The sequence below is a fragment of the Oncorhynchus masou genome, chromosome 29, assembly GCF_036934945.1.
Source record: "Oncorhynchus masou masou isolate Uvic2021 chromosome 29, UVic_Omas_1.1, whole genome shotgun sequence".
Lineage (NCBI taxonomy): Eukaryota > Metazoa > Chordata > Actinopteri > Salmoniformes > Salmonidae > Oncorhynchus > Oncorhynchus masou.
The window spans coordinates 79,399,867-79,413,670 of record NC_088240.1 but is presented as its reverse complement, the minus strand read 5'-3'; the positions used below and the strand labels follow the sequence as shown (position 1 = coordinate 79,413,670).

At 45.6% G+C, this 13,804-nt stretch overlaps 1 protein-coding gene across 2 annotated transcripts in view; it reads right to left on the bottom strand.

Annotated features, from left to right (window-relative positions):
• LOC135520687 (CUGBP Elav-like family member 3) overlaps positions 1-13,434 on the bottom strand; it is a 104,332-nt gene extending 90,898 nt beyond the window's left edge. The window contains exons 1-4 of one of the 2 annotated variants that reach the window (XM_064946422.1): positions 13,397-13,434; positions 11,875-11,902; positions 11,326-11,574; positions 4,747-4,829 (exon numbers count right to left, since the gene is read on the bottom strand). In XM_064946422.1, the coding sequence (XP_064802494.1) occupies positions 4,747-4,829; positions 11,326-11,574; positions 11,875-11,902; positions 13,397-13,429 (393 nt within the window). In that variant the 5' untranslated portion in view covers positions 13,430-13,434. Of the gene's footprint in view, positions 1-4,746; positions 4,830-11,325; positions 11,575-11,874; positions 11,903-12,122; positions 12,186-13,396 lie in introns of those variants that run through there. The other variant, XM_064946423.1, reaches the window with a different exon arrangement.
• Positions 13,435-13,804: the final 370 nt, after the last annotated feature.

Below are 13,804 nucleotides of genomic sequence, written 5' to 3'. Positions count from 1 at the left end.
GAGGAAGGAGTGGAGGAGAGGAAGGAGTGGAGGAGCGGGGGAGCGGAGGAGAGGAAGGAGTGGAGGAGAGGGACGAGTGGTGGAGAGGAAGGAGTGGTGGAGAGGAAGGAGTGGAGGAGAGGGGGGAGTGGTGGAGAGGAAGGAGTGGAGGAGAGGATTGAGTGGAGGAGAGGAAGGAGTGGTGGAGAGGACAGAGTGGAGGAGAGGAAGGAGTGGAGGAGAGGATTGAGTGGAGGAGAGGAAGGAGTGGAGGAGGAAGGTATGGAGGAGAGGGAGGAGTGGAGGAGAGGAAGGAGTGGAGGAGTGGGAGGAGTGGAGGAGAGAAAGGAGTGGAGGAGAGGAAGGAGTGGAGGAGCGGGGGGAGCGGAGGAGAGGAAGGAGTGGAGGAGAGGGACGAGTGGTGGAGAGGAAGGAGTGGTGGAGAGGAAGGAGTGGAGGAGAGGAATGATTAGAGGAGAGGGAGGAGTGGTGGAGAGGAAGGAGTAGAGGGTAGGATTGAGTGGAGGAGACGAATGAGTGGTGGAGAGGAAGGAGTGGTGGAGAGGAAGGAGTGGAGCAGAGGAAGGAGTGGTGGAGAGGAAGGAGTGGAGGAGAGGGAGGAGTTGTGGAGAGGAAGGAGTGGTGGAGAGGAAGGAGTGGAGGAGAGGAAGGTGTGGAGGAGAGGAAGGAGTGGAGGAGAGGGAGGAGTGGTGGATAGGAAGGAGTGGAGAAGAGGAAGGAGTGGAGGAGAGGAAGGAGTGGTGGAGAGGAAGGAGTGGAGGAGAGGGAGGAGTGGTGGAGAGGAAGGAGTGGAGGAGAGGGAGGAGTGGTGGAGCGGAAGGAGTGGAGGAGAGGAATGAGTGGAGGAGAGGAAGGAGAGGAGGAGAGGAAGGAGTGGAGGAGAGGGGGGAGTGGAGGAGAGGGAGGAGTGGTGGAGAGGAAGGATTGGGTGGAGGATTGAGTGGAGGAGAGGAAGGAGTGGTGGAGAGGACGGAGTGGAGGAGAGGAAGGAGTGGAGGAGAGGGAGGAGTGGAGGAGAGGAAGGAGTGGAGGGGAGGAATCCCCATCAGCCGACGCCAATGTTGACAGCTATTCTCCCTGGGGTCCGAAGAGTTTTCCTAACACTGTGAAATGTAAATTAAATGGGGGGGGGGCTTGGGGAGGAAAGGGGGAGGTTATCTCATAAATGGCTGAAATAATCAATTGAAAGTGGGGTCTGAGAAGAGGAGAGGTCTTAGAAAAAGACTCCATAAGTGGAAAGAGTGTGTGGTAGATAATGGAGTAATGGAGAAAGAATAGCTAATACCATTGAATAATACTGAGAATAGAGACACGGAGAGGAACTGAAGAACGATGAACATAATGACACACGCAGACACTCAGGAGGGAGTTTGAAGAGAGCGAAAGAAGAAGTGGAGTGATAGAGGGAGTTATTGAGAAGGAGAAACAGTATCTGATGTCATTTCTAAATCTGCTCCGGAGTGGGAGGAGGGTGGATGGCCAGAGATGAAGGGAGAGAGGAGAGACAGAGGGCATGAGGAGGGAGGATGGCCAGAGATTAAGGGAGAGAGGAGAGACAGAGGGCATGAGGAGGGAGGATGGCCAGAGATGAAGGGAGAGAGGAGAGACAGAGGGCATGAGGAGGGAGGATGGCCAGAGATGAAGGGAGAGAGGAGAGACAGAGGGCATGAGGAGGGAGGACGGCCAGAGATGAAGGGAGAGAGGAGTGACAGAGGGCATGAGGAGGGAGGACGGCCAGAGATGAAGGGAGAGAGGAGAGACAGAGGGCATGAGGAGGGAGGACGGCCAGAGATGAAGAGAGAGAGGTGAGACAGAGGGCATGAGGAGGGAGGACGGCCAGAGATGAAGGGAGAGAGGGGAGACAGAGGGCATGAAGAGGGAGGATGGCCAGAGATGAAGGGAGAGAGGGGAGACAGAGGGCATGAGGAGGGAGGACGGCCAGAGATGAAGGGAGAGAGGAGAGACAGAGGGCATGAGGAGGGAGGATGGCCAGAGACGAAGGGAGAGAGGGGAGACAGAGGGCATGAGGAGGGAGGGGTGGAAATAAGGAAGAAAGAGTAGAGGGAGAAATATAGAGCGTGGCAAGAAAGAACAAGGGATTGAACGATAGAGAGGAGAAAACAGAGGGCAAGGAGATACAGAGAGAGAGACAGAGAGAGAGAGAGACAGAGAGAGAGAATTAGAATCAACTATTAAAGACTACCAGAACCCACTGGATTCTCCAATTACCTTGAATGAGCTACAGGACAAAATAAAAACCCTCCAACCCAAAAAGGCATGTGGTGTTGATGGTATCCTTAATGAAATGATCAAATATACAGACAACAAATTCCAAATGGCTATACTCAAACTCTTTAACATCATCCTTAGCTCTGGCATCTTCCCCAATACTTATAACCAGGAACTGATCACCCTATTCCACAAAAGTGGAGACATATTTGACCGCAATAACTATATGCGTCAACAGTAACCATGGGAAAATCCTCTGCATTATCATTAACAACAGACTCGTACATTTCCTCAATAAAAACAATGTACTGAGCAAATGGCAAATTGGCTTTTTACCAAATTACCGTACAACAGACTATGTATTCACGCTGCACACCCTAATTGACAACCAAACAAACCAAAACAAAGGCAAAGTCTTCTCATGCTTTGTTGATTTCAAAAAAGCCTTCGACTCAATTTGGCATGAGGTTCTGCTATACAAACTGATGGAAAGTGGTGTTGGGAGTAAAACATACGACATTATAAAATCCATGTACACAAACAACAAGTGTGCAGTTAAAATTGGCAAAAAACACACAAATTTATTCCCACAGGGCCGTGGGGTGAGACAGGGATGCAGCTTAAGCCCCACCCTCTTCAACATATACATCAACGAATTGGCGCAGGCACTAGAAAAGTTTGCAGCACCCGGCCTCACCCTACTAGAATCTGACGTCAAATGTCTACTGTTTGCTGATGATCTGGTGCTTCTGTCTCCAACCAAGGAGGGCCTACAGCATCACCTAGATATTCTGCACAGATTCTGCCAGACCTGGGCCCTGACGGTAAATCTCAGTAAGACCAAAATAATGGTGTTCCAAAAAAGGTCCAGTCACCAGGACCACAAATACAAATTCCATCTAGACACCGTTGCCCTGGAACACACAAAAAAAACTATACATACCTTGGCCTAAACATCAGCGCCACAGGTAACTTCCACAAAGCTGTGAACGATCTGAGAGACAAGGCAAGAAGGGCATTCTATGCCATCAAAAGGAACATAAAATTCAACATACCAATTAGGATTTGCCTAAAAAATACTTGAATCAGTCATAGAGCCCATTGCCCTTTATGGTTGTGAAGTCTGGGGTCCGCTCACCAACCAAGACTTAACAAAATGGGACAAACACCAAATTGGGACTCTGCATGCAGAATTCTGCAAAAATATCCTCAGTGTACAACGTAGAACACCAAATAATGCATGCAGAGCAGAATTAGGCCGATACCCACTAATTATCAAAATCCAGAAAAGAGCCATTAAATTCTACAACCACCTAAAAGGAAGCAATTCCCAAACCTTCCATAACAAAGCCATCATCTACAGAGAGATGAACCTGGAGAAGAGTCCCCTAAGCAAGCTGGTCCTGGGGCTCTGTTCACAAACACACCCCACAGAGCCCCAGGACAGCAGCACAATTAGACCCAATCAAATCATGAGAAAACAATAAGATAATTACTTGACACATTGGAAAGAATTAACAAAAAAACAAAGCAAACTAGAATGCTATTTGGCCCTAAACAGAGAGTACACAGTGGCAGAATACCTGACAACTGTGACTGACCCAAACTTAAGGATAGCTTTGACTTAGTACAGACTCAGTGAGCATAGCCTTGCCATTGAGAAAGGACACAGTAGGCAGACATGGCTCTCAAGAGAAGACAGGCTATGTGCTCACTGCCCACAAAATGAGGTGGAAGCTGAGCTGCACTTCCTAACCTCCTGTCCAATGTATGACCATATTAGAGACACATATTTCCCTCAGGTTACACAGATCCACAAAGAGTTCGACAACAAACCCAATTTTGATAAACTCCCATATCTACTGGGTGAAATTCCACAGTGTACCATCACAGCAGCAAGATGTGTGACCTGTTGCCACAAGAAAAGGGCAACCAGTGAAGAACAAACACCATTGTAAATACAACCCATATTTATGCTTATTTATTTTCCCTTGTGTACTTTAACCATTTGTACATCGTTGCTACACTGTATGTATACGTAATATGACATTTGTAATGTATTTATTGAATTGAAACTTCTGTATGTGTAATGTTTACTGTTAATTTTTATTGTTTATTTCGCTTTTGTATATTATCTACCTCAATTGCTTTGGCAATGTTAACACATGTTTCCCAATAAAGGCCCTGAATTGAATGGAATTGAGAGCGAGAGAGAGAGAGAGATAGAGAGAGACTTAGAGAGGTGGACAGATAGAGACAGAGCAACAGAGATAGATGGAGAGAGAGAGATCATACTATAGTGTCCCATGTTTAATGAACAGTGCCCTAACCCTGGCAGAGCAAGAGCAACAAGACAAAGAAGGATGGGACAATTAATTAGTGCGATCGTCTAGTCTAGAAGTAGTCCTGAAGGGCCAATGAGAGAGTAGATACAACACAATGAACACACTGGAATTCCAAGGCTCTTCTCCATGACATCATGTGTGTGTGTGTGTGTGTCATATGACTTGTACTCACCCCCGGTAGCGTCTTCTGCTCATGCAAAGCACTCTGGGCCTTCAGCGCTGACTCCCTCGCACAGTATGTCAGGAATGCACATCCTGAGAGAGGGAGGGAGGGAGGGAGGGAGGGAGGGAGGGAGGGAGGGAGGGAGGGAGGGAGGGAGGGAGGGAGGGAGGGAGGGAGGGAGGGGGAGGGAGGGAGGGAGGGAGGGAGGGAGGGAGGGAGGGAGGGAGGGAGGGAAGAAAGATAACAAGAGGGAGGAGAGGAAGATGATGAGATACTTGATGATGTCTTCTTAGTTTGTTAGATAAGTGAGAATATAAAAACAAAGAGAGTCCATATGCATAACCTCCCAGTCATTTATTGGGTAATAAAACACCAAGGTTTTGGCATCACTGTGCCTTCTTCAGGGTGAGGTTCTACATATTATTCAGATATGTGGGAATAACATCACTATTCTGGATGGAGCCTCCTGGGCAGACGGACAGACACACAGGTTCATGCAGACAGACACACACACTGAACAGTCAATCTGCTTCTATTTATCTCTATCTCCTACCCTCTTCCTTTCCCTGTTCCTCATTTTCAACTCCATAATGTAAAAAGCGACTGGTTGTCTACAAGCCCCATGATCACAGTTAACCTACAGCTGACGAGGACACAACACAGCACAGCGCGGCTCAAAACAGCACAGGTCATTACAAAACATCCTTAATACCAAATAAAACTCACATTCACTCTATTCATCTAACTCACTACTAAAGAACCACTCACACTCATTCCCATACCTCTCTCTCTCTCTCTCTTTCTCTCTCTCTCTCATGTACCTGTGTGTAGGTAGAGCGGCTGGCCAATGTTGTTCCTACAGCTGTCACAAACCTGTCACCACCACTAAGACAACAGGCAGCAAGTTAACCAGGGCTGTTCTCAGAGTTGTTATACACACAGCAGAGCAACATGCTAGCTCAGAATGCTAACAGAACCATCAGCCCTGTCCAGCATGACTCAACAACATACACACAGAGACACACACATAATGACACACACATAATGACATACACAGACACAAGCATAATAACACACAGAGACACACACAGACATACATATGTAGAGATGAACACAGATACCGACAAAGAGACACACACACGCACACACTTATAACAACAGCAAGATTAGAACACCTCTACAAAGCGCACACACACACTTAATAGAAATTAACAATGACCCCCTCCCCCCTCCAAACACACACACTTAATAGAAATTAACAATGACCCCCCCCCCCTCAAACACACACACACTTAATAGAAATTAACAATGACCCCCCCCCCTCCAAACACACACAGACCCTTAATAGAAATTAACAATGACGCCCCCAAACACATTCATACTTAACAGAAATGAACAATGACCCCCTCCAAACACACAGACCCTTAATAGAAATTAACAATGACCCCCCTCCAAACACACAGACCCTTAATAGAAGTTAACAATGACCCCCCTCCAAACACACACACACTTAATAGAAATGAACAATGACCCCCCCCCCAAACACCCCCTCCCCTCCAAACACACACACTTAATAGAAATGAACTATGACCCCCTCTAAACACACACACACCCTTAATAGAAATTAACTATGACCCCCCCCTCCAAACACACACACCCTTAATAGAAATTAACAATGACCCGCCCCCTCCAAACACACACTCACTTAATAGAAATTAACTATGACCCCCCCCCTCCAAACACACACACACACACTTAATAGAAATTAACTATGACCCCCCTCCAAACACACACAACCTTAATAGAAATTAACTATGACCCTCCCCCTCCAAACACACACACCCTTAATAGAAATTAACAATGACCCGCCCTCCTCCAAACACACACACCCTTAATAGAAATTACCTATGACCCCCGCCCTCCAAACACACACACCCTTAATAGAAATTAACAATGACCCGCCCTCCTTCAAACACACACAACCTTAATAGAAATTAACTATGACCCCCCCCCCTCCAAACACACACACCCTTAATAGAAATTAACTATGACCCCCCCCCCTCCAAACACACACACCCTTAATAGAAATTAACTATGATCCCCCCTACAAACACACACACCCTTAATAGAAATGACCTATGACCCCCCTCCAAACACACACACCCTTAATAGAAATTAACTATGATCCCCCCTCCAAACACACACACCCTTAATAGAAATTAACTATGACCCCCCTCCAAACACACACACCCTTAATAGAAATTAACTATGACCCCCCCCTCCAAACACACACACCCTTAATATAAATTAACTATGACCCCCTCCAAACACACACACCCTTAATAGAAATTAACTATGACCCCCCCTCCAAACACACACACCCTTAATAGAAATTAACTATGACCCCCCCTCCAAACACACACACCCTTAATAGAAATTAACTATGACCCCCCCCCTCCAAACACACACACCCTTAATAGAAATTAACTATGACCCCCTCCAAACACACACACCCTTAATAGAAATTAACTATGATCCCCCCCTCCAAACACACACACCCTTAATAGAAATGACCTATGACCCCCCCTCCAAACACACACACCCTTAATAGAAATTAACTATGATCCCCCTCCAAACACACACACTTAATAGAAATTAACAATGCCCCCCCTCCAAACACACACACCCTTAATAGAAATAAACTATGACCCGCCCCCCAAACACACACAGAGGGCCCTCTTAAAAATGGGCTTATTGTTGCAGCTCTGAAGGGGATTCTCCAAACTTGAGATGGTCTCCCTCTCAGCAGGCTTGAATAGGTAGGCTTACCACTCCATTATACTGACTGGAGAGACAGGTCTAACTAGTGTGTGTGTGTGTGTGTGTGTGTGTGTGTGTGTGTGTGTGTGTGTGTGTGTGTGTGTGTGTGTGTGTGTGTGTGTGTGTGTGTGTGTGTGTGTGTGTGTGTGTGTGTGTGTGTGTGTGTGTGTGTGTGTGTGTGACTGTATACTAGGCTAGAGGTATGCCAGGGCTAGACAGACATTAAGATAACACCCATCACCTGAACTGGAGTGACTTGGGGTCATGGCTTAAAGGCTAAGGGTCAGGACACCTGCTAAACAGGGGAGAGAGAGAGAGAGAGAGAGAGAGAGAGAGAGAGAGAGAGAGAGAAAGAGAGAGAGAGAGAGAGAGAGAGAGAGAGAGAGAGAGAGAGAGTGAGAGGGGTTAGGGAGTATTTATAAGGATATGATAGGCTGCTCTCCAGTCATAGAGGATGTCTTTATACCCATCTCTCTAATAATGTATGAGCTGTTGGCTTTTCCAAGAAAATCCCCATGTTTAACCTACAGATCGGACCGCATTCCATGTTTTCCCATTTAAGGTGAGGGAGGGCTGAGATGGAGAGATAAACAGAGAAATCAGGACGACAGTGATCCAAAAACCAACCAAGCTCACGACTGAGTACACACACGCGCACGTGTGTACGCACGTGCACAGACACGAGAGGATTAGAGAGTGTGAGCGAGAGAGAGCGAAACAGACAGAAAGACTGAAAGAGAGAAAGAATATACTCTCACCTTCCCCCATCCTCTCCCCGAAGACACTGTTTGATATACAGCACCAGTCAAAAGTCTGGACACACCTACTCATTCAAGGGCTTTTCTTTATTTGTACTATTTTCTACATTGTAGAATAATAGTGAAGATATCAAAACTATAAATTAACACATATGGAATCATGTAGTAACAAAAAAAGTGTTAAACAAATCAAAATATATTTAATATTTTAGTAGCCACCCTTTGCCTTGATGACAGCTTTGCACACTCTTGGCATTCTCTCAACCAGCTTCACCTGGAATGCTTTTCCAAGAGCCTTGAAGGAGTTCCCACATATGCTGAGCACTTGTTGCTGCTTTTCCTTCACTCTGCGGTCCAACTCATCCCAAACCATCTCAATTGGGTTGAGGTCGGATGATTGTGAGGTCATCTGATGCAGCACTCTCTCACTCTCCTTCTTGGTCAAATAACCCTTACACAGCCTGGAGGTGTGTTCGGTCATTGTCCTGTTGAAAAACAAATGATAGTCCCACTAAGCACAAACCAGATGGGATGGTGTATCGCTGCAGAATGCTGTGGTAGTCATGCTGGTTAAGTGTGCTTTGAATTCAAAATAAATCACAGACAGTGTCACCAGCAAAGCACCCCCACACCATCACACCTCCTCCTCCATACTTCATGGTGGGAACTACACATACAGAGATCATCCATTCACCTACACTTTGTCTCACAAAGACAAGGCGGTTGGAACCAAAAATCTCAAATTTGGACTCCAGACCAAAGGACAGATTTCCACCTATATAATGTCCATTGCTCATGTTTCTTGGCCCAAGCAAGTCTCTTCTTCTTATTGGTGTCCTTTAGTAGTGGTTCTTTGCAGCAATTCGACCATGAAGGCCTGATTTACGCAGTCTCCTCTGAACAGTTGATGTTGAGATGTGTCTGTTGCTTGAACTCTGTGAAGCATATATTTGGGCTGCAATTTCTGAGGCTGGTAACTCTAATGAACGTATCCTCTGCAGCAGAGGTCACTCTGGGTCTTCCTTTCCTGTGGTGGTCCTCATGAGAGCCAGTTTCATCATAGCGCTTGATGATTTTTGCGACTGCACTTGAAAAAACTTTCAAAGTTCTTGAAATTTTCCAGATTGACTGACCTTCATGTCTTAAAGTAATGATAGAATGTTGTTTCTCTTTGCTTATTTGAGCTGTTCTTGCCATAATATGGACTTGGTCTTTAACTAAATAGGGCTATCTTCTGTATACCACCCCTACCTTGTCACAACACAACTGATTGGCTCAAACACATTAAGAAGGAATTAAATTCCACAAATTAACTTTTAACAAGGGACAACGGTTAATTCAAATGCATTCCAGGTCACTACCTCATGAAGCTGATTGAGAGAATGCCAAAAGTGTGCAAAGCTGTCATCAAGGCAAAGGGTGACTGCTTTGAAGAAACTCAAATATAGAATATATTTTGATTTGTTGAAAACTTTTTTGGTAAATACATTATTCCATTTGTGTTATTTCATAGTTTTAATGTCTTCTAAAATGTAGAAAATAGTAAAATTAAGAAAAACCCTTGAATGAGTAGATGTGTCCAAACTTTTGACTGGTACTGTATGTGATCAGGAGACGGTGATAAGTGACAGTGTTTCCATGGTGACCCATCATCAGACACATGCTAAACAGACAGCCTACTCTACTGTGGAAGTGTTTACATCAATGAAAGTGCTACTACATCAGCATTACTATCAACCTACACCAGCATTACTATCAACCTACACCAGCATTACTATCAACCTAGACCAGCATTACTATCAACCTAAACCAGCATTACTATCAACCTAGACCAGCATTACTATCAACCTAGACCAGCATGACTATCAACCTAGACCAGCATGACTATCAACCTACATCAGCATTACTATCAACCTACACCAGCATTACTATCAACCTACACCAGCATTACTATCAACCTACACCAGCATGACTATCAACCTAGACCAGCATGACTATCAACCTAGACCAGCATTACTATCAACCTACACCAGCATTACTATCAACATAGACCAGCATTACTATCAACATAGACCAGCATGACTATCAACCTAGACCAGCATTACTATCAACCTAGACCAGCATTACTATCAACCTAGACCAGCATTACTATCAACCTACACCAGCATTACTATCAACATAGACCAGCATTACTATCAACATAGACCAGCATTACTATCAACCTACACCAGCATTACTATCAACCTAGACCAGAATTACTATCAACCTAGACCAGCATTACTATCAACCTAGACCAGAATTACTATCAACATAGACCAGCATTACTATCAACATAGACCAGCATTACTATCAACCTACACCAGCATTACTGACAACATAGACCAGCATTACTATCAACCTACACCAGCATTACTATCAACCTAGACCAGCATGACTATCAACCTACACCAGCATTACTATCAACCTACACCAGCATGACTATCAACCTAGACCAGCATTACTATCAACCTAGACCAGCAGTACTATCAACCTACACCAGCATTACTGACAACATAGACCAGCATTACTATCAACCTACACCAGCATTACTATCAACCTACACCAGCATGACTATCAACCTACACCAGCATTACTATCAACCTACACCAGCATGACTATCAACCTAGACCAGCATGACTATCAACCTAGACCAGCAGTACTATCAACCTAGACCAGCATTACTATCAACCTAGACCAGCATGACTATCAACCTCCTGTAGCTATGTGTGTGTGTGTGTGTGTGTGTGTGTGTGTGTGTGTGTGTGTGTGTGTGTGTGTGTGTGTGTGTGTGTGTGTGTGTGTGTGTGTGTGTGTGTGTGTGTGTGTGTGTGTGTGTGTGTGTGTGTGTGTGTGTGTGTGTGTGTGTGTGTGTGTGTGCGTGCGTGTGTCTGCCAGTGAGTAGTCTAGCCCAAACACCTATTTGTGTCCAGAATTATTTCTACAGGTGGCTGGGTTCCCATTATTCGTCTACCTTTGTGCATGCCGGTGTATTTGTCCTTTATCACCGTCAGCTCGTAGATCTTCCCAAACTGTTCAAAGATCGGTTTGAGGTCCTTCTCCTCTAGATTCCGAGGAATCTGCCCCACGAACAGCTTGATCGCGTCGGCTTCCTTCATCGGAACACAGTGGGGAGAACAACAGGCGCTCTGCGGGGTTCGAGGTGAGAAGAGCGCGGTGAGTGCGAGCAGAGTCGTGGTCCTCTGGAGAGGAGCGACCAGAGCTGGAGGGTGTTGGAGGAGAGAAGGAAAAGGAGATGGACATAAAAACAAGATATGTAAATGTGTTATTTTCTTTTTTCACAATATAGGATAATCATTGATTCATTAAATAAAACCAAATCAATATTTTGGATGAATTCTCATATCTTTACAATATTAGCCTATTGACACAAACAATGGCACTTGGCCTCTCAGAAAAACAATTATGCAAATGATGATCAGCCAATCAAAAAATAATTAAGACATTTAAATTGCAAAAAAACAGAAATTAAAATGAAATATCAATAAAAGTGATATATTACCTTTAGGACGTGAGAGTGTTCGGAGCCCCTGGGGAAAGGAAAATATATGGTTTAGACGGTAGATGAACGCTTTAGAGCGGCTGTGAGCGGTTTCTTTGTTTGGCCAGCTGTAGGTTACATACACTCATTGGATGTCAACGTATGGGGGCTCATCTCTTTGTCCGCCCCGGCTCAACATACACACAAAACACACACAAAACACATGCGCACAAAAACACAATATGGAGCCTTGGTTTTAAAAATCCTACCAATTTCAAGAGATCCTTCACTCCACGTTGTAAAATAATTCCCAGAGTAATTTGAGATGATTTTGTTTATTTTTCCACGTTTTGCCGTGGCGTTGTTGTCTTCAGTGCGAGTCTCCTGTTACCCTCCCTCCGGGAATAGTAGGCTCAATGCGATTCGTTCTCCGCTCTTTGTGCCAATCGCTCCCTCTCCCGGTTTCGAATCCGTAACAGATCAGTGGAGTTGCTGCTCCCGTTAAGGTCTCACGTCTTTGCAAGCGATCATCAGATCACATATCCCCAACCCGGTGCCTTGGTGATCCGTTATTTGCTATATCCTCTCGTCACGACTCTTGGCAAATCCGGTAAAGCCAGTCAGTCACTCTCTGAGTACTGCGCTGTCTGTTAGAATAGTCAAATTTCTGCAATAATTAGGCTACAAGGCTATATTCTTAAAAACTATTTCTGCAGCAGACAGCTATTGATAAAGCCAGCAGTCCATTTATATAGACATTTAAGGGTTAACACATATATTAAAATATAATTATTAATATCTAACGTTTCCCTCCCGCGCTACCCCTCAGTGTATAGACTACCGTAGCTTTTGACGTCGTCTGCCGGTGTCTCCCTCTCTCTCTCTCTATCCTGCCCTGCCTCCCCCCTCTCCCTCGAGCGGTTGACAGGCTGTGACGTAAAAGGCAGGGACCGTCAAAAACTCTACTCCAACCTTAAAAAGAAAACCCATCGTATCTTTCGTAGACGTAGCCTACACCTTTTAGCCCTGAACGTAGCATATAGGGAACACTGTGGAATATATATGGACAGCTATTTCAGTTCTCAAAACCATGATTAGTCGACCATTTCAATAAGCGTTTTTAAACAAGCTCTTTGACTACGTCTACGTTAGTGTCCAGTGTGTGAGTGCTCGTGGACGGTGCCTGTAGTTCTGGAACGCCGTGCTACCTATTGTTCTGGCCGCGAGCACTGGCCGTGGTGCTGAAGCCTGCTATATTACCAGCGCGCGCGAGCGGCGTCACGACTCCAGCTGCGCACACCACACACACACGCCAGCCTTGAGGTTGCCCTAACCAGTTCTCTTCTGCGTGTTGAACAAACGCTAAATTCGTAATCATATCCACGATGTGCACAAATAGGCTAGCCTAATGTGCGAGAGAAAGGGGAGAGAGCGAAAATAGAGAAGAGGATAGGCCTATACTACAGACTACACTGATCTAACAGTATGGGTTAACCTACAATAATACACCGTCTTTTCAGCCTAGTGAGGGAGGGATCCTCACCGCTCTGATACAGACAGGCACAGCAGACCTCATCTGTCCATGGTCCTGAACCAAGATATTTACAACCTTCATCAAACTATGAAGCTTTTTAACTCATCTTTATTGCTGGTGGGGTTCTCTTTGGTCTCTTTCAGGTGTGCGTTTTTTCTTCTTCTGCCACCCCCTTGCGATTGAGGAGAGGAGTCAGAGAGTTCAGGGTAATTTACTCTGAAAGGTCACCATCTGCCTCCCACCACCTCATGCCCCCCTCTCCACGCCTACTGCCCCCCACCGTTATATATCGTCAGTTCACACACGTGGGGTCTATACCAGGCACAAGCCGCTGGACGGCACGCGCGGCCTACCACGGGGATCTACACCGTATCACTCACTGAGCGTAGCTGTAGGCAACGGCACGAGCATGCATGA